We start from the raw sequence: 24,065 nt of genomic DNA on the forward strand, positions 1-24,065 counted from the left end.
TGAAAGCAACCAGCCTAACAGTTTTGCCTGCCTATGATCTTATCGCCTCCAACCCACCTGCTTTACAGCTTTCACAATTACGCTGCAATGCCAACCCTTTGCTTAAGTTGCTCAATGACTCTCCATTACTACATCTAGGATTTTCGGAAGAAAAGCCAAGTCCTCTATGATCTCACCTTTACATACGTTTTCTCTTGCTGACACCCTTCATGACATAGCATGTACTTAGGCAGTCCTATTTACATGCAGTTTCCCAAAGGTGCCTGTGTCACTCTGCTTTTGAACAGGATATTTCTTCTGCCAGGGGTTCAATCTCTCTACTTATCTGAGTAATGAACACTATTCACTGATCGACATCCTGTATCTTCAGCACCACTGCTCTAAAAAACCTTCCTTGACGAGCCGCATCTTCATTCCTAAAGATTTGACCACTCTCTCCTTTGTACCACTTGCAAAGATCTCTAAAACAGCACATTTGATATCACTCTCTTTTATCAACAGTATCTCCTATGAGTCAAGCTGTATGTTTTATATATATTACATCATTTAATTTTTCTCACAGCCACCAGAATAAATATTATCTTCAATTCAAAGATGAAGAAACTAAGGTTCAAATTTCCTGGTAAGAACAAATTTCTTGGTAAGAGATGGAGCTAGAATGCAATTCCATCTCTGCCTGGCTTTAAAAGCCCTAATCCTACTACTACCCCCAAAACAGACAGCTTTGAGAGCAGTGGTACAGGTACCCTACACGCTCAACACGTAGCAGGTACCCAGTAATGTTTCATGAATATGAATCGAGACTATGAGTCTCAGTGAGTATTCCATTTGAATTTGTAAAAATATCAGCTTAAAGTCTTTATTTTCTTTAATTGAATTTTTCCCATTACCATTTAGTTCCCATATACTGTACCCCCACGATCATGTCCATGACTCCTTTTTCCTTTTTGCTCAATCCCTCCACCCCCCTGCCTCCCCCACCTAGCTGTCATCCTGCTCTCTATATTTCATTAAACCGGTTTTGACAGGGTAGATGTGGCTTATGCTGATTTCCATTCAAAACTAAGTTGATCAATTTGGGATTTATTATAGGTTAGAACATTGGTCAACAGTTATGAACCCTTGAGGAAACTCTGGGCTATTCGGCCTAGGGTCTCTAGGCCTGTGCATGTAGTTGGTACAGATTTCCTCAGGCTGCATGTTAAGGAAGCTCTTTCAGTCACTGAGAGACTGGTGTCAACAGAAAAATGGGGGATGTTAAACATGAACTAATGCTCAGAAATTCTTAAGTTCTGACCACTGAGTTCCACGTATCTATAAGCATATCTCGTTTTGGTGAGCTTCACTTCACTGTGCTTCACAGATTTTGTATTTTTTACAACTCGAAGGTTCACAGCAACTCTGCATCAGGCAAGTCTATTGGTGCCAGTTTTCCAACAGGCTCAGATGATGGTTAGCATATTTTTAGCAATAAATTATTTTTTCATTAAGGTATGTACATTGCTTTTTAAGACGTAATGCTATTGCACACTTAACAGACTACGTTACAGTGTAAACATAACTTTTCTATGCGCTGTGAAACCAAAAAATGGTCTGACTGGGGTGACTGCAGGGCTTGCTTTAATGGGGTGGTCTGGAGTCTGAAACCGAACCCACAGCATCTCCGAGGCACGCCTGTAAACTGCTTCAGAATTTTCAACTTTAGCTGTGGCAAAACAATATTTATTCTTTTATGATGCTTTACTAAACATTCCTGTGAAGATTTTTTTGCATAAGAAAACTGCTGTCTTTTAAGAAATTATTAAAAGCAAAACAAAAAATCCCTGGTACAGATAACTAGCTTAACATTAGTATTTGTTTCTTAATAAGGAAATAGTGATTACAAGGGAAACTCACAGACAAAGAAAAGAAAAACACATTTAAAAAAAATTCCCCCTTCAGAGTAACACACAGGCAGGTTTAGTCCTACTCACAACAATCCAGCTCGTCTGATTTATCACTGCAGTCCACATGGTGGTCACATTTCTTATGTTTTCCAATGCACTGACCACTGGCACAGCGGAACTGATCAATTAAACAAAGCACTGGGGGAAAAATGCAAATAATTTTATTTTTATTATTTTGTAAAGCTGAATACTACCAAGAATTGAAAAATTACTTTGTGGGAGCAAATGAAAACAAATTAGACTTTTAGATATAAAAGATATCTTAGATATCTTTTGGATATATCTTAGAAATTATTCTCAGAAAACTTTCATTGGTAGAGGGAAAAGACATTCCAGCAGGAAATTTCCTATGTTGTTACTTTTAAAAAGTGATTTTATTTATTTTTAGAGAGAAGGGAAGGGAGGGAGAGAGAGAGAAGAAAAAATTGATGTGAGAAACATCAATTAGTTGCCTCTTGCAAGTGCCCTGACTGGGAATTGAACCAGCAACCTTTCATTTTGTGGGACAACAGCCAACCAAATGAACCACGCCAGTCAGGGCTCCTATTTTGTTCTTTATGTTAAATTTCATCATTCACTAATAATCCCAAAGAATCTGTTTGTTTGTGTGTGTGTGTGTTTACCATGTTATAAAGGTTAATGAAGAGGAAAATAATGAAATTATTTTACATCGAAATAAATAAATTCATCAATTCAAAGTTTATTGGAAACTACTATTTTTACATACTGAAGTTCTTTTGGCCTCATTCCTCTGCTACGCTTATTAATGTGTAGAAACCTTATGCATATTAAGTGAGTTAAAACAGCAATTTGGAACATGTTACTATGTTTAACATAATAAGGTCAAATGTACTTGAAAACCCCAAATCTACCACTGAGCCAAAGCAACACTCCACTCTGAACTGCAAACAACTTAAGGGAAAAAGGACTTTATGACTGGGTTTTAAAGTTTTTAGATACCTTCACAGTTCTTTTCATCTGATTTATCCTGGCAATTTGCATCTCCATTGCATCTGAGCACGCCGTCAATACACTGCCCACTGGTGCACTGGAACTGGGACTCTGAGCACACAGGACAATTAAGCTCATCGCTGTGGTCTTCACATTCAGTAAACCCATCACATCGCCAAGCCACAGGGATGCAGTCAATTTCTCCCGTGAAACAAGTAAACTGCTGAGGAGAACATGTTGGGGGTTCTTCAATAAACAAAAGGGGGGGAGTGACAAAAATAAGTGTCACGCAGAGATACAAATACACCTGAGTGGAGCTCACTTAATAATTAATATGTATTGTACAAAACTCTTCATAATAGATCAAATCTGTAATTCACCCATCTCATCTAATCAGAGAAGAAATAACAAAGAAAGAAACTGGTATAATCCACTCTACAGATGAATCTCAAAAATATTATATTAAGCAAGAGAATCTAGACATTAAAGAATATATACGTCATGATTTCTTCTATAAAGTTCAATAACAAGCATAGCTAAACTACAGGGATAAAAGTCAGAACAGTGGTTACTTTTGGAAGATGAGAATCGGCTGCTAATGGACACGAGGGTACTTTTTTTAATGACAAGAGTATATGTCTTGCTTTGGGTAATGCAATCGTACGCATTAGTTAAAACATGCTACTCATGTAATACATACACTAAAAATAATCACTAAATACAAAGAAAAATGCAAAGGTCTTTTAAAAGACTTCCAAATAAGAGGTGATATCCTTGATTCAATTTTATCTATGTTACTACTTCACAGAGGTCTGAGATTTTTCTGAGATTTGCCTTATTTCAGTTAACACCAGGACCCTGATAATGGAAGCATTTGCTTTTTAAAAAATTGTGTAAAACACATGTAGGGAAGCCCTCTATTTAACCATTTTAAAGCGTACAGCTCCGTGACATTGAATATGTTCACGGTGTTGGGCGACACTTGCTATTTCGAAGTACGAGAGCCTAACTCTCCCTGCGCACACACCTGATTGCCCCAGCCCAGCCGGTCTGTCTCACAGACCTTCAAATCTCCTGCAGTCCGAGCAGAGTGTCTTTTTTAAAAAGTAGGAAAATTAAAAGAATAAAATATTCCTATACTACCATTTTTTAATGATTTGTAACTTTTGCATATATAAGCCTTTTCGATCTTTGTTCACAGAAATATGTATTTTACCTATCTTTTATAGTAGAAAACACTTTTTACATCAGCTTATAATCATAATGTTTAATGCCTATATATAAACTCAGTTCCCTCTCATTAGAGGGAACTAGAAATCAGATTATTTTAACATTCCTGCCACTATAGAGAATAGTTCTTCCCTTCAGTTGAATTAACTATTCAGTTACAGAACAGGTTGAATGATCTGCACAGGAAAATGATAACACATTTACCTCCACATGATAGCTCATCCTGAAGCAGAACCAAGTGCATAGGGCAAGAGCACCTTGTAGTACCATCTCCTTTTACAAGACAAATATGTGAACAGCCACCATTATCCTGAGCACAGGGATGCTGTCCTGCAAGGAAGGGAGGGCGGGAAGACAGTTTAGTTAGAATCTACCACTTATGAATTATCAAGAAAACCAAATGTAAATCACCTTGGACTTTATTTGCACACGTATACGCTTCCTTGCTCCATCCCTACACAACCTTCAAGAAAATGAGGACAATGATTTAAAAGTGCAAAACACTGTCTGCACATATTTATATATAAAATATGTTGAATTACTTTAAGCAAGGTAATAACACAGCTCATTAATTTATAGGCAGAATGCTGAGACCTAGATATTGTTCTATTTAATAAACAAAATACTTCTATAGAATTTAACTCAGATCTTTCTAAAAGATAAGACGATATTACTCAAAAAGTATATTTTAATAAAGAATTCACTGATACAGGAAAAACCTTAAGTTCACAGGGAACTCAACCATTTGGAAAGAATCAAAATTATTTGCTTGGTCAACTGCAAAGGATAACCTGAAACGATACAAATGTTTCACTTCCTCATATTTGGGTTAAATTAAATAAATACACAGTCTGGCAACTTTTCAAACTCTGTCTCACAGGTTGTATTTAATGAAATCATTGCTGTGACTTTTCTACTTAGCATGTGTGAAAAGCAACTGGACATCTGTCATCACGAAACACCAACGTCTAATGGGGAGACGCCCACTGATCCTCTGACTCTCTTCACTAACACATCAGTTCTGCTTTAGCGTGTGCTCATGGGACTGCGCGGTCAGCTCCTGGTCCCAAAACACACACAGTCATTATATCAGGACACACGAACTGTACAGCAGTGTTTCTGCTCCTTTAATTCCATGAAACTTCTTTAAAGAAAATCTGACTTGGGGTGGAGAACACATAACACGACAATGCCACTAATCAATGTTACCACAATAAATTCAATAAAAAACGAATGTTAACCCCATTAGGGTTCTCAGCACAAATCATCAAAATCATGCCTCTCCTACTACTCTGGTTACACAGCAACCCTAAAACCAAACAGAAGACAACAGAGGGTGGCAAACCACTACAACTCCAAAGGGAGCTAAAGATACCGGATTCAGATACAAGAAAAATAAAGTAGTTGTACGCGAAATACAGACCCAGAATCAGCAATGACAGCAAAGTTCTTATCTTTCATAATTCTTCACTGGACCACACTCGGTCAAGTGCCATCTCCCCCTTCTGAGTACCGCCACCGCCTCAACTGATGTGCCTATGGGCCATTACACTTTTGATAGACATAAATCTCATTCTCTTTAATGTTATTAAATTGTTTACATGTTTTTCCAGGTATAAAACTATATTTAAATGTTGAATTATAAAAAAAAGATAACCCTGAACCCAGAAGTTTTGAAAAGCTCAAGTGAGATCTTACATCAACTGAATATGTAACTTAGGTACGGTGTCATTATTACCTTATTTCCATCTATTACATGTTCAGCTGAGTTACTGTACATGTCACAGCACAGAATGGCAACAATGCTAACTCTCAAATTCTTAAATATTTGTAAACTTAGCTTCTAAGTCCAAACAGTGGCAACATAACAAACACTTGAAGAAGCAATGGTGACCTCACTCCTCTATTCTTTCATATTCCTATTTGATTGGAAAGCGTTGTGCTGAGAAGTTGCAGAGTTTTAATAGTTCTCTTTAGTCCTCCATTTAACATTAGCATTCCTGGTACAACTGTGTAACACCTATAGTATTACTGGTGAGGGTACTTTTGATTACAGACAACTATTAATAAGGAACTAGGACAAAGATGATCGCCCACTGTCAAAGGTTTTCTTTAAAAGAAAAAAATATTGTTGATTACACTATTACAGTAGTCCCATTTTGTTCCTCCCCCTTGTTCCCCTCTGCTCTGCACCGCCCTCCCACCAACATTCCCCCATCTTAGTTCATGTGCATGGGTCGTACATGTAATTCTCTGGCTTCCCCATTTCCTGTTCTAGTTGTTTGCTTTTGTTTTAGGTGTAGTTGTTAATAACTGTGAGTTTGCTATCATTTTACTATTTGTGTTTTTTATCTTCTATTTCTTAGATAAGTCCCTTTAACATTTCAAACAGTAAGGGCTGGGTGATGATGAACTCCTTTAACTTGACCTTATATAAGAAGCACTTTATCTGCTCTTCCATTCTAAATGAAAGCTTTGCTGGATAGAGCAATCTTGGATGTAGGTCCTTATCTTTCATGACTTTGAATACTTCTTTCCAGCCCCTTCTTGCCTGATTTCTTTTTTTTTTAATATATTTTTTCATTTGATTAATTATGTCATTACATTTGTTCTATTGCCCCCCTCCATTCCCCTCCACTCTGCACACCCCTCCCCCACCATTCCCCCCCCTTAGTTCATGAACATGTGTCTCAAGTTCTTTAGATTCTATATTTCCCCTACTATTCTTATCCTCCCCCTATCTATTTTCTATCTACTGTCTACTGCTACTTATTTTCTGTACCTTCTCCCCCTTTCTCCTCCTCCCACTCCCCTGTTGCTAATCCTCCACATGATCTTCATTTCTATGGTTCACTCCTGACCTAGCTTTCCTCTTAGTTTGTCTTTGTTTTAGGTGTGGTTGTCCATAACTGTGAGCTTGCTGTCCTTTCACTGTTCATCTTTTTTATCTTCTTTTTCTTAGATAAGTCCCTTGAACATTTCATATAATAAGGGCTTGGTGATGAACTCCTTGAATTTGATCTTATCTGAGAAGCACTTTATCTGTCCTTCCATTGTAAATGAAAACTTTGCTGGATAGAGCAATCTTGGTTGTAGGTCTTTGGTTTTCATGACTTGGAATACTTCCTTCCAGCCCCTTCTTACCTGTAAGGTCTCTTTGGAGAAATCAGCTGACAGTCTGATGGGAACTCCTTTGTAGGTGACTGTCCCCTTATCTCTTGCTGCTTCTAGGATTCTCTCCTTCATTTTAATCTTGGCTAATGTAATGATGATGTGCCTTGGTGTGTTTCTTCTTGGGTCCAACTTCTTTGGGACTCTCTGAGCTTCCTGGAAGTCTATTTCCTTTGCCAGAATGGGGAAGTTCTCTTTTATTATTTGTTCAAATAAGGTTTCTACTTGTGATTGTTCCTCTTCCCCTTCTGGTACCCCTATAATTTGGATGTTGGAGTGTTTAAAGATGTCCTGGAGGTTCCAAAGCCTCTCCTCATTATTCTGAATTCTTGTTTCTTCATATTTTTCTGTTTGGTCATTTTTTTTCCTTCCTTCTGGCCCATTCCCTTGATTTGAGTCTCAGTTTCCTTTTCATTACTATTGGTTTCCTGTGCATTACCATTCACTTCAATTAGTTTAGCCTTCATATGTTCCTCTAATTTGTGACTAAAATCAACCAGTTCTGCGAGCATCCTGATCACCAGTGTTTTGAACTGTGCATCTGATCGTTTGGCTATTTCTTCATTGCTTAGATTTATTGGCTCTGGGGTTCTGAGTTCTTCTTGAGCCATGTTTTTATCTGTTTGTGCCTGTTACGTATGAGGGGCGGAGCCTTAGGTGTTCACCAGGGTGGAGCCACCCAGGTTGCTGGTTTGTGACGCTGTACTTGGGGGCAGAGTCAGAGAGGGAGCAATGGTGGTCCTCTCCACTCGCCCAGTCTGCCTCACCGCTCGCCCCCTGCCTGTTTATCTGAATGCAAATGTGCGAGCCCACCGTCCTGTGCTGCGCGGTCTCAATGCTTGCCTCTTTACTGGTTTATCTGTGTGCAAATGCTCGACTGACCGTAGACAGCCAGCCGCACCTCTTCCCTGTGTCCACCCGTAGCTAGCCTGCACCTGGGATCCGCGCCCTCGGCTGCCTGTGCACCGCCTGGGTCGGGGGATCTTCCCTGCCCGACCCGCTCTGCTGCTGGCTTTACCCCTCTCACCGGTTTAGCTGAGTGGTTCATTATTTTCGGACTCTGTATTGTCGATTTTCTGTGTGGTTTGGTTGCATTTATTGTTGTTAAAACTTTGTTGTTTTTAGGTTTGGTTGTTCAAGGACGCAAAGTGTTTCCACCTACGCCTCCATCTTGGTGGAAGTCCTGATTTCTTCTTATGGGAACTCCTTTGTAGGTAATTGTCTCCTCTTCACTTGCTGCTTTTAAGATTCTCTCCTTATCTTTAACCTTGGGTAATGCAGTTATGATGTGCTTTGGTGTGTGCTTCCTTGGATCCAACTTCTTTGGGACTCTGAGCTTCCTGGATTTCCTGGAAGTCTATTTCCTTTGTCAGATTGGGGAAGTTCTCCGTCATTATTTTTTCAAGTAAGTTTTCAATCTCTTGCTCTTCCTCTTCTCCTTCTGGCACCCCTATGACTTGAACATCGGAACATTTAAAGTTGTCCTGGAGGTTCCTAAGCCTCTCCTCTTTTTAAAAAAATTCTTATTTCTTCATTCTGTTCTGGTTGAATGTTTATTTCTTCTTTCTGATCTAAACCATTAATTTGAGTCTCAGCTTCCTTCCTGTCACTGTTGGTTCCCCTGTACATTTTCCTTTATTTCACTTTTCATAGCCTTCACTTCCTCTATTTTGTGACCATACTCAACCAATTCTATGAACATTCTGATTACCAGTGTTCTGAACTCTGCATTGGATAGGTTATCTATCTCTTCTTCGCTTAGTTGTATTTTTTTCTGGAGTTTTGATCTGTTCATTCATTTGGGCTTTTTTTTTTTGGTCTCCAAGTGCTTGATACATAGTAAGGAGCGGAGCCTTAAGTGTTCACCAGGGTGGGGCAACCCACTTCACTGTGTTCTGGTGCTGTATGTGGGGCAGGGGTCTGAGAGGGAACAGTGCTGCTTGCTCAGCTCTCTGCTGGCTTCACTCACTTCCCCTGCTACCCACAAGCAAATTGGATTCTTCTGGTGCTGATTCCCAGGTGGGCGGGTTTGTGTACATTCCCGGGCCTTAGGCCCTGTGGGTCTCTCCAAAAAACTCTCCTGTGAGGCTGGGAGTTCCTCCCACCACTGCCTCAACCCCCACAGGATTTTTTAGTCAGAAGTTTTGAGGCTTTATTTCCCCTGCACTAGAACCCTGGGTTGTGCTGTCTCTCTCACTGCCCAGTTGTTCCTTCTGCTTTATCCGGCCACTTCGCTAGCTGCCACCTTGTCTGGTTTGCCCTGGTCCTCCAGCCACTGCCTTGCTGTGAGTCCTCTCTCCCCAGCTGCCCTTTCCCCCCACCTCCCACCCATCTGGATGAATTTTTCTTCTTTAATTCCTTGGTTGTCAGACTTCTATACAATTTAATTTTCTGGCAGTTATGGTTGTTTTTGTTATTTTTTTGTTGTCCTTCTTTTGGTTGTGTGAGGAGGCAAAGTATATCTACCTATGCCTCCATCTTGGCCAGAAGTTCAAGTTTTCAATAAGATAAAAAGAATATTTATGGCTACTTTTCTAAGCTGAGAATGGAAAACTTTATTCAAGAAGGAAAAAAACAAGCACTTATTAATGCACTGTATTCAATTTTTGCACACTAATTTTTAGTTTGTTTTGCTTTTGCTAAAGAATAACATTACTCCACGATAACTATATTCACCATTATGTGAATATAACTTTTGTTTTTGTTTGGATTGTGAGGTATACAGGGAACCGAAGAAACATATGCCTTATATCAATATTCTTAAAGAGGCTGAAAGAGAAAGAGGAGAGAAACGACAGACATAACAAGCGGGGCCTTTGTTGTACCTGGGCAAAGTTTTGAAAATGACCATTCCTTTACCCCACTCCTATTTTATGAGAAAAAGATGTGTAATTTGAAAAAGCTCCCAGGTAACTTTAGCATGAAGATAAAAAATTGGAAAACCTAACAGTACATGAAAGTCTTCAGGATAAAGTGGTAAGAAGATACAAAAGAATATCTTATTTTTAGTTGAATTTCTTACAGTAAATACAAATCCTACAATTAGCAGTACACCATCAGCACTTACTATATTCCTGAAGGTTCAGCTCCTTTACTGCATGGATGTCACTGAGCTGAGCAATTCGAGCTTGGACTTTGGTTCTACCCTCTCGACCTGTCATGTCAATTTTTTCAATCATTTGTTGCTGCTTATCGATCCAGTACAGCCAATTTTCAAACACAGTCAGTCCCACAGGCTGCAAGATGTTGGAGTCCTCTAATACTACTCGGTTGGCACCTTGAAAAGAAGAACATTCACCAGAAATAATTTATGTGTCAAGTCATACATTCAACAATTATTTAATGAAAATTAAGATTCTAAAAGTTCTGAAAAGAAAAATATAAACTCTCTACTACAAAACGTCAGACTCATTCTTAGAAGATATACACATACCAGAAAATAGACAACAGACTAGAAATTCAAGTGCAATCAATAGCAAGTAAGTCCAATACACAGTTGTATTCTAATTCACAGAAATGTAGAAAAGAACTTAGAGCAGTTTTTGAATGATTTTTAAAGCTGAGTCCATTTTTCAAATGAAATTTTACGAAAAGCTCTAGCATATAAAAACAGAAGCATGTATTAAATGCATTCCAGTATAAAAGATTCTGTGGGAGGCTGAAAATGTGAAGCAGAAAAAGATACTATGATAAAAATATACATTATTGGTGACTACATAAAGAACAAAAAAAACCCCTGCCAATATTACACTAACCTTTCTCACAGAACACAGAAAAAGGGGGAACATTTTAATAAGGCAATGCAACCTTGACAGCAAAACTCCAAGTACATTGTAAGAAAAGAAAATTCTAGGGTATTCTTTCTCATGAACATGGATACAAACATCTTAAATGAACAACAGCAAATCCAAATCTATCAATGTATATAAAAAGGATACTGTATCATGCCAAGTTTGCTTTAGTCTAGCAAACTAGGAACAGAAGGTAACTCTCTTAATCTGATAAAAAATAGTTATCTACACAAAAACCTTAGCAAACATAATACTTAAAATCATAAAGTATTAAATGCTTCCCCCCAAATCAAGCAGTAAAGCCAAACAAAAAAACCCAAAGCTTCCATTATTATTAAAATCACCACTGTTCTGGGGGTCCCAGACAGTATAAGGCAACAAGGAAAAGGACTGGAAAAAAATAAAATTCATTATTTGTACACAAATGATTCTGTAACACAGAAAATCCTAAAGAAACTATAGGAACAAGTTCAGGATATCAAGGTGGGGGATGGATGGGGTAACAGAGGAACTGTACTTGTATGTTCCAGCTATAATCACAAAATAAAGTCTTAAAAACTTAGAATACTCTTTATCACTAGCATTCAGAAGCATTAAATACCAAAAAATTAATAAAAGATGGGTGACCTCTACACAGAAAACAATAATAAACATTGAGGGAAATTAAAGTTCCAAATAAACAGAGATAAACCAGTGTTCATGGTTTGGAAGACTAATATTACAAAGAAAATAATTCTACTAAATTGACGTATAAATCCAAAGCAAACCCAGTCAAAATTCTAGTAATGCTATTTCCAATTTTTCGCCACTGCCAGCAGTGTTGCAGTGCATATTCTCACGCACGTATCAGAACATGTCTCTATGGGCTAAACACAGCACTGGAACTGCTATATAATCTGGTGTGTATCAAATCATTATGAATAGATAAATCTAAGATGCTCTCCAAAATGATTACATCAATTTAAAATTCCCACCAGAAAAATAAGAAGTGGTATTGTTAGACTTCTAAATTATTATCAATCCAATTGTTTTATAAGTATATCCCATTATTTATAAAATCTACATTTCTCTGTTTGATACTGAGGTTAATTTATTGGTCCTTCATGTTTCTTCTCTGAATTACTATTCATAGTCTTTGCTCATTTCTCTATTACTGATTTCTAGACATTCTTTATTCAGAACAAATTTGGGGAGGGATATACAAGGGCTTCAAAATTCAAATGTTTTATTTCAAGAGAGAGGAGGAGGAAGCAGCAATGTTCAAAAGCAAATATGGCTGAACGATAAGATCTGACAAAGGTGAGGGGTAGGAACTCTGTGCTTTCTCCATGATGGAACCATTTCATAATTAAAGGTGGAAAAAAATGCACGGAAAAAAAAAGTTAATTCATTAAAGTGTTAAGTAACAATGATGGTATGAATTTTCCCTTTTTTGTATTTTCTAAACTGTCTCTAATGAACACGTTACTCTTACAACCAAAATAAGCATCATAAATGAAGAGAAACAGAGAAAAAAAGAGAAGGGGGAAAGTATCTTTAATACTAATAAAACAGTTAAAACATTGATATAAAAAGCAATTACACAAATTAAAGGTGATATAAAAGATATAGGTCATCAGATGAAAGGAAGAAACACATCATACTGAGTAAATATGCACACACATGCAAGTATGTCCATGACTATCTGAAATCAGAGAAGGTAAATGAAATGGAAGCATTTGAACCTGTAAAGACAGTATTTTTTTAGTTTCTTAAAAAGTACAAATGTATTTAAACATAAAAAATTCAAATGATACAAAAATAAATACTACTAACATATTAGTATGCTACCCTTTCAGACCTTTCTCAAAGTATATTTGTGCATTTCTCAAGGAATAAACAAACGTGCACCCATGTTCTTAAGAGTACATATACATGTCTCTATATATGTATACATACACGTATATATAGTATAAATTTTTTGGAGGGCAATTTGCCAATAAACACAATACCTATGAAATATTTTAAACAAAATTAGATCTTAATAAACAACTTAGTTTTTAAAAATTAACTTTCCATGCCACTGCACACAGACCTCCCTCATTTGTTGGAATGACTGTACTATTCCATACACGATATTGACTGTACCGAGGTCTGTCCAGAAAGTATCCATCCCCAGCCACATAATATGGAAGAGGCATTTACTGAAGAGGATACAAGATACAGGAAATACTATACATAGAACAGTGATGCCTCACGATTCATCCCCAGTTATGACCTTCTTGAGGAAATCTGGCCATTGGCAGTTCTTTGAATCAAGTCATTAGCAAATGCAGCAGGTTTTTACTTCTGCTCTGATAGCAGAAGCTGCGGAATGAACTTCGCCACAACATACTTCGTGTCAAGATTCTGTGTCAAAACCTCGGACACAGTAGTTTTCAGAATCCCCTGATCAGCTTCTAGTTCTCTCCCTGTCAGGTGCCCATCTTTGTTGCAAGAAGCCTGTACATGTTCAACATTCTCAGGGGTTTTGTTGCAGGCCTTCCAGAATGTGGATCACTTTCAACAGATTTTCGACTATCTTTGAAGCATTTGTGCCACACTTTTACTTGTGCTACATTCACTGCATCATCCCAGAAAGTCTTCTGAATCATCCAAATAATTTCCACAGAGGAATGTTCAAGCTTTAATGCAAAATTTGATGCAGATTCATTGTTCTACTCATTCAGCCATTTTGAATGCGACGGCCACAGAGTACACATGCTCACTCAACAAGTGTCTACTGCCCCCACTGACTAGTACAGTGAAGTCATCATTGTTCACATGTGTGCATTCCAGTCCACTCTCCTTGGCTGCCAGGTTACATCAATTCACACAAACTGTTCTCATTATATTGACAATGGCTGGACTTTTTCTGGACAGACCTCACAGTTCTCTGTAGTAGGCTATTACAAAATAATACTTAGAAAATACCATTCTACAATTGGGTCAACATTTCTGTAACACAGCAAGCTAAAAGGGCAATTTATTGGTAAACTGCCCTCCAAAAAGTTCTATCAATTTCTACTCCACCAAGTGCAGGGAAGCATGCTATTTTCTGCTATTCTTGCTAATGTTGGGTATAACCAACTCTAACATATTTATGCCACTCTGCGAAACATAAATAATGTATTATTTTTAAGTTCATTTTCACGATCACTAGTGAGACCACACAGAATATTTGGACATCAGAAACTGTGGGAAGAAGCAACTATGATTGTAGATAGAGGACTGCAGAGAAATGCTAAAGTAAAACTACATCTGAAGACCAACAAATGATTTGAATTGGTCTCAAAATACTGGGAATGTTATAATCATTTGAGTTTGCTGACGAGCTTATGAAAGGTGAATACCAACTACACAGCTAAACTTTTTTTCTTCAGGTTATGAGACTACCCTGAAGATTATTTTAGTACAGTAGTGACATGAGTACAAACCATGCTTCGGAAAATTAATCTAGAATACTGTGCAAACATTTAAGACTGGGGGATCAACAGGGATGAAACTAGTCACAGGTTAGAATTCAGGACAGAGATGATGAGAAATAAAGTGGAGCAGAAGAATTAGGAAAGGAGCAGAAATACGTCAGAAATATATTTACAGAGCCAAGCCCAAATGAGTATTGGCAAGTTATTAGATAACAGAGGGAATAATCATATTGATGGCTGAAGAAAAAAGTTCTTCCTAACTTACGTAATGTTCACTATTTTTAGTGAAAAAAACTATCAAGAAATGTGTACAAAAATAATACAATGGAAGAAAAATACAAATGCTACTGGTGAATCATCTTAATACTTCAGATCAAAACAAGGAAGCAGGCCCTGGCTGGTGTGGCTCAGCTGACTGAGCACTGGCCTGCAAACCAAAGGGTCACTGGTTTGATTCCCAACCAGGGCACACGCCTGGGTTGTAGACCAGGTCCCCAGGTAGGGGTGTGCAAGAGGCAACAGATTGATGTATGTCTCATACATTGATGTTTCTCCCTCCCTCTCTCTTTCTCCCTCCCTTCCCCTATTTCTAAAAATAATAAAATATTTTTTAAAAATAAGGAAATATATTTGGGGGGTACCTGAGAGATCACTGCTTTCAATTCGCCGGAGATCTGAATCAGCCCAAAAGAGTTTGCCCAATCTGCTATCGAGGGCTAAAGCAATTGGCTTACTCAAGCCACTGAAAAAGAGGACCTCCCGTTCTGTTCCATCCAGAGCAGCTCGTTCAATTTTCGGAGACCTTTCCTGAAGATTGGTAAAATACATATACCTAACGAGGAAGAAGGAAATAATAAGTTTACCAAAATAAGAAACCATATGAAATGAGAAGATTCTTATTGATTAAAACCAAGACAGGTAGAATATTTAAAAATCTGATTTTGAAATGTTTTAAAATATTTTTTAAAAGGTTATGAGATACTATTACTTTCAGTAACAATAACAAAGGGTACACAGAATTTCTGAGGGAGTTAACTTTCAAGGATTGATAAAACAAAGTGTTAGACACAGGCAGTTACATTTTTGAAATACTACAATAAATTAAAATAAATGAAATAGATAAGCAGTAACCAGAGACCTGGACACAAAATTTTAAATTCCTTCCCTTATTGTCCATTTCATAACTAAAAATAAGTCATAAAAGTTGTTTTTTATATTTAAGTTCTAGAGTTCATCTTTTTCCTGTAACTTTTGAAGTGAGCTACTTTCATGCTGAATTGTTTATCATTCATTCAGATGCAAATACATGCAATTTATTAAATACAAAGATCTGTATTAAATGAAAGAAGATATATTAATTCTTGGCATAGAGGACCCTAAATACTAGTAGGAAATATATGACTAAAAAATAAAAGTGGTAAGGTCAATTAGAAAGGACTAGATATGACTAGAGAGGCACAGATATAATAGAGGACTGGGCATTTAGGAGAGGGGAAAATCGCATCTGGCTAGGGCTGGAGGAGATCAAGGAAAACTTCAAGGAAGATGCTGCAGTTCAAATGGTCCTAGAAGGATGGGTAGAAATGAAAATTAAAGCAATAGAAAGGAACAAAGAAAATTCTAGGCAGTAAAATGAGAGAAAGGAAGATAATACAGGGGCAGATATTTTTCATTGTTAACACAGGCTATTGCAGGGTAAATCAAAAAGGAATGCAAAAAAAAGGCTGATGAGGGTCTGAGATGCCAAGACATCTGAATGGTACCTCAGTAACATACCCTTTCTCTGGGTTTACCACAATGGCTCGAGGTCTGTCTTGCTCGCCTTTTAGCACCACTCCAATTGATCTCCCATCTAATCTTGTTACATTAATGACATTGGTGGCCTCACAAGTCCAGTAGATGTAGCGGCTATAAATATCAATGCTGAGGTCATAGGGTTGTATTTCTAGGTTTTGATTTGGAACTGAACTCACAACCACAGTAAAGCCCTAGGGAAAGAAAAAGACACACATACACATAGAAAATCAGACTCCAAACCAGATAGCCCCGAGGCGATCATTTACAGTACTTACATTTATATGGTCGCTCATCTGAGAAGGAAGTCTCAAGGGATATTTCTTACTGACACTTTTTTGTAAGTAATATGCTTCTTTGTTAACAGGGATTTCAAATGTTCCCTTGGGTTATTATGGCATGGGGCAGCAGAGTGAGCTAAGGCCACATTAGTTGCTCTGAGAATCTGACAGTGCACTGATTAGAGATGAGTGTGAGAGTGGGCAGCTCTCTCTTACAGGAAACCCTGCCTAGGACCACACCCTACAAATACCCCTAAAGCAGTGGTTCTCAACAGGGGCATCTGACAATGTTTGCAGATATTTTTGATTGTCATGACTATGGGAGGTGTAACTGGCATCTAGTGATCACAGGCCACAGGTGTTGCTAAACAGCTAACGATATTCAGATCAGTCCTCCACAACAAAGAATTATCCAACCCAGCTCTGGCTGGCATGGTTTGGTTGACTGGAACATCATCTCGTGGACCAAGCCGTCTTGGGTTTGATCCCCAGTCAGGGCACATGCCTGGGCTGCAGCTTTGGTCTCATGTTGAGGTGTGTGTGAGAGGCAACTGATGGATGTTTCTCTCTCACACTGATATTTTTCTCCCTCTCTCTCCCCCTTCCTTTCCCTTATCCAGGTGATGATTTAAAAAAGAAAAAAGAATTATCCAGCCCCAAAATGTCAATAGTACTGAAGCTGACAAACTCTGCTCTAGAGACAACAGCAATTAGGGCTATAAACCGTGTCTATCAGTCAGGCCTGCCTATAACCCTCAAATCCACCCCCCCCAAAAAATTCTTTTTACAAAGCCAAGCAAAAACAGAGCCTTTCGTTCACCTGTTCTAGCTGAATAAATTGATATTTTATTTACTCAGCATCTCTGAGGCAATGCATTCCTTAATGAAGCTATCTTACTTACTTGCCACATCCTTAGCTGTATAATAACAGCTCTAATTTCCTTCTACAGGTCTTGGCCCACAAAGAGTAACATGTGGGCCACAACATACCGCTATTGACTACACAACTCAATGATCCCTCAGTAGCCCTAAGTATCGGGTTGGCCAAAAAGCCCACTTTGGTTTTTCCCATAAGATGGCTCTAGTAGTACTTAGTTGTCTTTAGCTTCATTGAAAACAACTTTGATAGATTGTACTGTGACAGCTGTCATATCAGGATGCATTTTTAAAAACTTATCAAAATTGGTGAGTTTTTGTATAGCCATTTTAATATCAAAGATGGAAGAAAAGTGACATTTTCAGCGTATTATGCTTTATTTTAAGAAAGCTAAAAACACAACTGAAACACACATAAAAGATTTGTGCAGTGTATAGAGAATGTGCTGTGACTGATCAAATGTGTCAAATTATTGGTGAAAATGAAAAATGTGTCTTTTATGTTATAAAAAAAGCCATTCAGCCTTTTTGGCCAATCCAGTACATTATCCCTTTGCTCTTCTGTGTGAGAAAAGACATATAAAAAATCAGTAATCTCATCTCCCTAAATTTTAAAATGTTCAAAATCAAACCTAACGTTATTACTGTGAAAAGATAACAAATAATTATTTATAGCAATCCCAGTCTTATACTATTCGGACATAAAAAGAAAGCAAAGAAGTATGGAAAGCATACAAACCATGACTGGTATGTAAGCATAGGTAAGTTGTGTTGATAATGTTTTCATTCCCATCCTATAATCACCAAATATTTACCAAAAAAATCCGGCTGGATTAATAGCATACCCTATCGGGAGGGTCCAACCTGCGGTCCATGGGCCACATGCAGCCCAGGATGGCTGTACATGTGGCCCAACACAAAATCGTGAATTTACTTTAAACACTGCGAGAATTTTTTGTGATTACATATCGCAATGTATTTAATGTGTGGCCCAAGACAACTCTTCTTCCAGTGCAGCCCAGAGACGCCGAAAGGTTGGACAGCCCTGTTAGATGTCTTTAATTTTACTGAGGCTGTATTGTGTGTTTATTATCCTCTGAACTTTTTAAATAGTTATTTAACTAGTAATTGAACCGTTACTTATTGAGTCTCTTATCATGTAACATGATAATGTTACTATGTGCTCTACAGTCCATTCAGCTAAAAAGTTCATAAAAATCCTAATGCGTGATAGATCCGAGTTCAGAGCTGAGGTCTTTTCGATTTCAAAGCTTCCAACACTCCATGTAAATGAAACCATAATGGGAAAAAAAACTGTATAAATGGATATGGATGGCAGCGAGTAAGTCATTACCAATATATGAGCATCAGGTATCTAAATATAATTTTCATTCCAATAGCATTACCAAACAATTATACGCTGAAAGATCATTAGAAGAGGAAAAAGCTGCTCAGTCTAGAATTTCAGTTTCACACACATACATGCACATGGAGAATCAACACTTAAATAAAATAAAATAAATAAAATAAAATAAAATAAAATAGGATGACTGGTTAGTCCAATTACTAGGAAGAAAAACATGGCTTTTGCACTGAGCCTTGAATTACCTGGCTGCCATCCTCTTGAGCTTTTCGGATCATGTTTTGTCGTGAATCAATCCAATATAGTTGCTTGTCCAGTGGGTCATAGTCAATGGCCCGGACATTCCGAAGGCTGTGGATAGGAAGGATGATGTCAGGGCTCTGCTGTTCATCAATTACCATGCGGTTGATCGCACTTTTTTGACTGAAGAGCAGGAAAGTAGTTGGAGCTTAAAGAAAGAAAAGAGCAAATCTGAAACACAGACTAAGTCCTGCATCACTCAAAGATATGATCAGCCTATAGCTCTATCTCATACAAAACACACATACATGTTAAAGAAATAAAAAGGTTAAGATTGAGCATAAAACCCTTTGGAATAATATCCCCAGAAACTTTCTTTAAAGTGACACAAATCAGCACTCTGGTTACCAAACCAGTTATGAATTTACTCAATGACATAGCTACCTAGCCTCTTTTTTTGTACAGTGGTATCGCAGAAGGCTTGATGTCAATGAAGCATTTGACAAAGATATACAAAAGTCTCCCTGTTTATGAAGTAAATAATCCCCTACAACTTTTTCTTGTGAGTGAGAGGAAGCCTGGGCCTTCAAAGTTCAAAGCAGAAACTTCAAGGCTGGCCCAGGCCAGGTGGCTCAGCAGTTTGGAGCATCGTCTGGTACACCAATGGTTGTGAGTTCCTTCCCCAGTCAGGGCACACACCTAGACTGCAGGTTCAGTCTCCGGTCAGGGCATGCATAGGAGGCAACAGATCAGTGTTTGTCCCCCCGCCCCACTCCCTATCCACTCTCTAAAATCAGTAAAACATATCCTGAGATAAGGATTAAAAAAGCAATTAAGACTAGCTTTAGTCTCAGCTCCCTCACTAATTAGTCACTTTATCTTAACTAAATCACTGAACCTCTTTGCACTGATGTTTATGCAACTCTGAAGTAAGGTTTTAGCTACTTTGTCTTGCTCACTGGGTTGCTATAAGAATTTTATAATGTATGAAAAATTACTTTAAAAGTTATAAGGCATTATGTCAATTATAATGTAATGCAAATTGTAAGGCATTATGTAAATATAAAGTAAAAGTAACTATCTTTTATTGTTACTAGTAGCAACAGCAATAAACTTGGTATTAATAGAAATCAAACAAACCCTGATGGACTGCAGATATAGGCTTTATTTTGCATTGACTGTATGTGGTTTTCACTGTGAGAAGGAGCTGGTAAAAATCTCTCTCGTCCTGCCAAACTAGTAATAAATGCTTTTACTTACTATCTCTAATCCTCATAACAAAACCTGTATTTATATTTTCACTAAAAATATATTCTGCTCTGACTCTAAGTTGATGCCCTAAATTTATGAAATGGGGTAATGCGACAGAAACGACGTTACCCTCTCCTAGGGACTAGGCCTCTCTGGCTGCTGCTGAGCATCTTTAATGCAGGAAAACATCCAGGAAATAAGAGCATTTGACAGTGAGACCAACAACTTCAGTCTCACAGCATTTAAAAATCTTCATTAAAAATACTTAAAATTTCATAACATTTTATTCTCTTAGGAGTCAGCCATCAACTAAATCCAGTAGAATTTTGCCCTTCTCGGGGAAATAAACATAAATGGTGAAGCTTGACGCCTTCTCTCCCCGCTGTGCCCCATTCTTTATGGCTCTATTATTTGTGGTTCCCTGCTTTACTTTACTTTTACACCCAAATGCATACTGCCGTGAATCCTGGAGAAACTCACTGGTACTCACAAAGGAATTTGGTATTCATAACACTTGAATTCTGCTCTAAGTTCTTCACTGGCTAAAAGCCCACACTTAGCTTGGAAAATTTAGAACATATTCCAATGATCCCACTGGAGTTCTCTATTATCTTGAGTTCATCACATATTGATTTAACAACTTTTAGCAATTTTAGTAGAACTTGTGCCTTAAGTAGCAAGAACACGTGTCACAAGAGAGTAGCTCATAAGTCCACCCATTTCTTCCTTCCTTTTTTTAAAAAAAATTTTACTTATTTTTTGAGAGGGGGAAGTGAGGGAGAAAAACATTGAGGCAAGAGAGAAACACTGATCAACTGCATTCTACACATGCCCCAAACAAGGACAGAACCCACGGCCTGGGCATGTGCCCTGACTGGGGGTGAAACTAGCAACCCTTCGCTTTATGGGATGATGTCCAATTAACTGAGCCAAACTGGTCAGGACTCCATTTAACAACAAACTGACAGTAACCAGAGGGGAGTGGGGAGGGGATACCAGGGAGGGAAAAGGGGGAGGGTCGTCAAGGAACATGTATAAAGGACACATGGGCAAAGCCAAAGGTGAGTAGGACAGGATCAAGGATAGGATCAAGGATAGGAGGTGGGGATGGGTGGGGCGGGAGGGACTGGTGAGGGTGAAATGGAAACAACTGTACTTGAACAACAATAAAAAAATTATTTAAAAAGTGGTTTTTTGGGGCAGTACTTTCTTGTAAAGCAAGAGAAAAGAGAAGTCTTGAAATTGTAAGTTTCCAACAGCATAAGCACAACCTATACTAAGACATACAACGAAACTCAGAAGACCCCAAATTTTAGTCACCAACTTTTCCTGACTGGGAAACAATATCAAATATATATATATGTGTGTGGTTCCTAGTATGCTTTATTGAACATTATTTTTAAGTCAAGTTTTAACCTTCAATAAGGTTCTACAACTGGATGTTCTAGAAATGTGGATTAAGACAAAGCCAAACATGGCTTGAAATAAACGTTTGTTTCAAGAAATCTATGAGTAACATTAGCAATTAAAATTAGTTGACTTAATGTTTCTAAGAAGAAGCTGATGTTTTGACTTATTTACAAGTCATTCAGTGTTTAACGTAAGAAAGAATATACAATTTTGTAAGCCTAAATGCATCCTAATTTATGTAACCTCTAACCACCTTATCTTCTGGGGAACGGTGCTTTAAAAACAGTTCTATCAGGCTGTCTGAGTTTTATATTCCTGCGATGAAAAAGCCATGTGCAGAAGCTGGAGGATGAGGTGCAAGCAGAGGGAGCTTCTTAGCTCTCTGTTGAAGGTTTAAGTGTTCACCTGTAGCTTAAAGGCACTGCTCTTGTGTAAGAACAGCAAAATCCACAAGGCCTGGCCCAACACGTCTTACTGTGCCAATAGGCATCGGGTTGAGACTGAAGTACAATCCATACTTCATTACCTAAGCCATGTACTTGTGCAGCTGCTTCTGTCCAGAGGAAATATCTTTTCCCAGTTTGCACAAAGGTGCTATAGAAATCAGCCACTTCAGTACTGAACAAGGGATTACACAATTTGATTTCCTGTTTCCTCTCTGATGTAATCTATTTGTTCACTCAGTTCCAACACTGGCCTCCTAGGTGTTCCTCTAATATGCCAGACATGTTCCCTCCCTAGGGCCTTTGCATTAGCTGCCCCCTTTTTCTCGTTAGGTCTCCCCCCCGATATCCACATAGCTCATTTCCTCCCCTCCTTCAGTTCCTGACATGTCACTTTTTAGTAGTGACTTCTCTAATAACCCTATTTAACATTGCAATCCTCCTCCCAACATTTTTCACTTATTATGTCTTCACAACACAGATCTCCATCTAATCCATGATATAGTTTACTTAATCCATTAGTTATCTGTTCCTGTGGAATGTAAGCTCCAGGACAGCAAGGACTGATGCCCATTTCATTCACTGCTATGTTCTCCACAGGCTCAAATAATGCCCAGTATAGAGCAGATGTTCAATAAATATTCACTGATCAGATAAATAAAATTTTTAAAAAGCATTACATGACGATAACTAAGGAGAGCCATGTAGTTCTGATTTTGAAATTAAGAAAATAAACTTGCTTCAGAGACTTGGGACAAAAAACGAACGAACATTTATTTAAAACCTCCAATGTGTCACGCTTCATACAAGATATTATTTAATCCCCATCTCCACTTTAGACGTGAGTAAACTCAGAAAGGTTAAGTAATTTTTAAAGGAAGCCTTAAAAGTTGAAGTATTTTTCCAAGGCTACAAGGTGGAATGGAAGAGGACACATATTCTTCCAAATCCTGTTCTATTCTTTCATTCTTTTATTTAACAATGATTTACTGAATGCCTATTTTACCTACTGAGCACTACTTGAGGTACCTAAGATATACTGGTGAAAAAAACAAGAAAAAAATGCTACTTTGTGGAGTTTATATTCCAACAGATAGACAATACGAAATAAACATAATAAAGAAGTTATAGTATGTAAATAATACAGTGTATAAACTATATAGTATGTTAAAGAGTATTAAGTGTTATAGGAACATTGTTCTTTGTATATTGTTCTTTGTTAAGTGTTAAAAGAAAAGTAAGCACAAGTAAAGAGCACTGGCACTGCTAGACAGGGCAGAAGGGCAATATGCAAATCTTAAACAGGGTAGACCAGGTCTCCCAGGGAAAGTCACGATGACGAAGACTTGGAGGTGAAGTGCATCTGCGCGAATATTTGCAGGAAGATTATTCCAAGCAGAGGAAATAAGCAGGTGGGAGTAACGGGAATACTGGAAAACTGCAATGGGGCTAGTACGGTCGGTCGTCTTGGGAAGAGCAAGGAAGAGAACAGTAAAAGCTGAAGCTATAGAAGCAAAAGCGGGGGGGTTCCAGTCCTGGGTACAGGTCATGTAGGAACCTGTAGGCCATTATAAGACTAGGTGTTTACTCTGTGTGAAATGGGAGCCACTGTAAGGTTTTAAGCATAGAAATATGATCTGATTTAACTTTTGGAGCACAGGTCAAGCAGTAAATTACACAATGTAAGAAAACATTTTAAGGACAAGTACTTTGTGTTAAACTTTTCTGGTAGTCTGCCTTAAAATCTAATACATCTATGCACAAATATTAAATAACACTATTATAATAAAAAAAGCACACAACAGAAGGCCTGAGTCACTGTTGCTGTACCTTGGAAAAGCAGCCTAACACAGTTATTAGGAACACTCAGCG

At 38.0% G+C, this 24,065-nt stretch overlaps 1 protein-coding gene across 1 annotated transcript in view; it reads right to left on the bottom strand.

The window, feature by feature from the left end:
• The window catches only part of LRP6 (LDL receptor related protein 6), a 143,621-nt gene that overhangs the window by 13,176 nt on the left and 106,380 nt on the right, over positions 1 to 24,065 (bottom strand). Inside the window, exons 13-19 of the mRNA XM_037164802.2 lie at positions 19,095 to 19,297; positions 16,312 to 16,523; positions 15,177 to 15,367; positions 10,366 to 10,575; positions 4,332 to 4,457; positions 2,907 to 3,143; positions 1,974 to 2,084 (exon numbers count right to left, since the gene is read on the bottom strand). Coding sequence (XP_037020697.1) covers positions 1,974 to 2,084; positions 2,907 to 3,143; positions 4,332 to 4,457; positions 10,366 to 10,575; positions 15,177 to 15,367; positions 16,312 to 16,523; positions 19,095 to 19,297 — 1,290 coding nt within the window. The remainder of the gene's footprint in view (positions 1 to 1,973; positions 2,085 to 2,906; positions 3,144 to 4,331; positions 4,458 to 10,365; positions 10,576 to 15,176; positions 15,368 to 16,311; positions 16,524 to 19,094; positions 19,298 to 24,065) is intronic.

The sequence above is a fragment of the Artibeus jamaicensis genome, unplaced genomic scaffold (genome assembly GCF_021234435.1).
Source record: "Artibeus jamaicensis isolate MK-2021 breed Jamaican fruit bat unplaced genomic scaffold, CSHL_Jam_final contig_233, whole genome shotgun sequence".
NCBI classification, from domain to species: domain Eukaryota; kingdom Metazoa; phylum Chordata; class Mammalia; order Chiroptera; family Phyllostomidae; genus Artibeus; species Artibeus jamaicensis.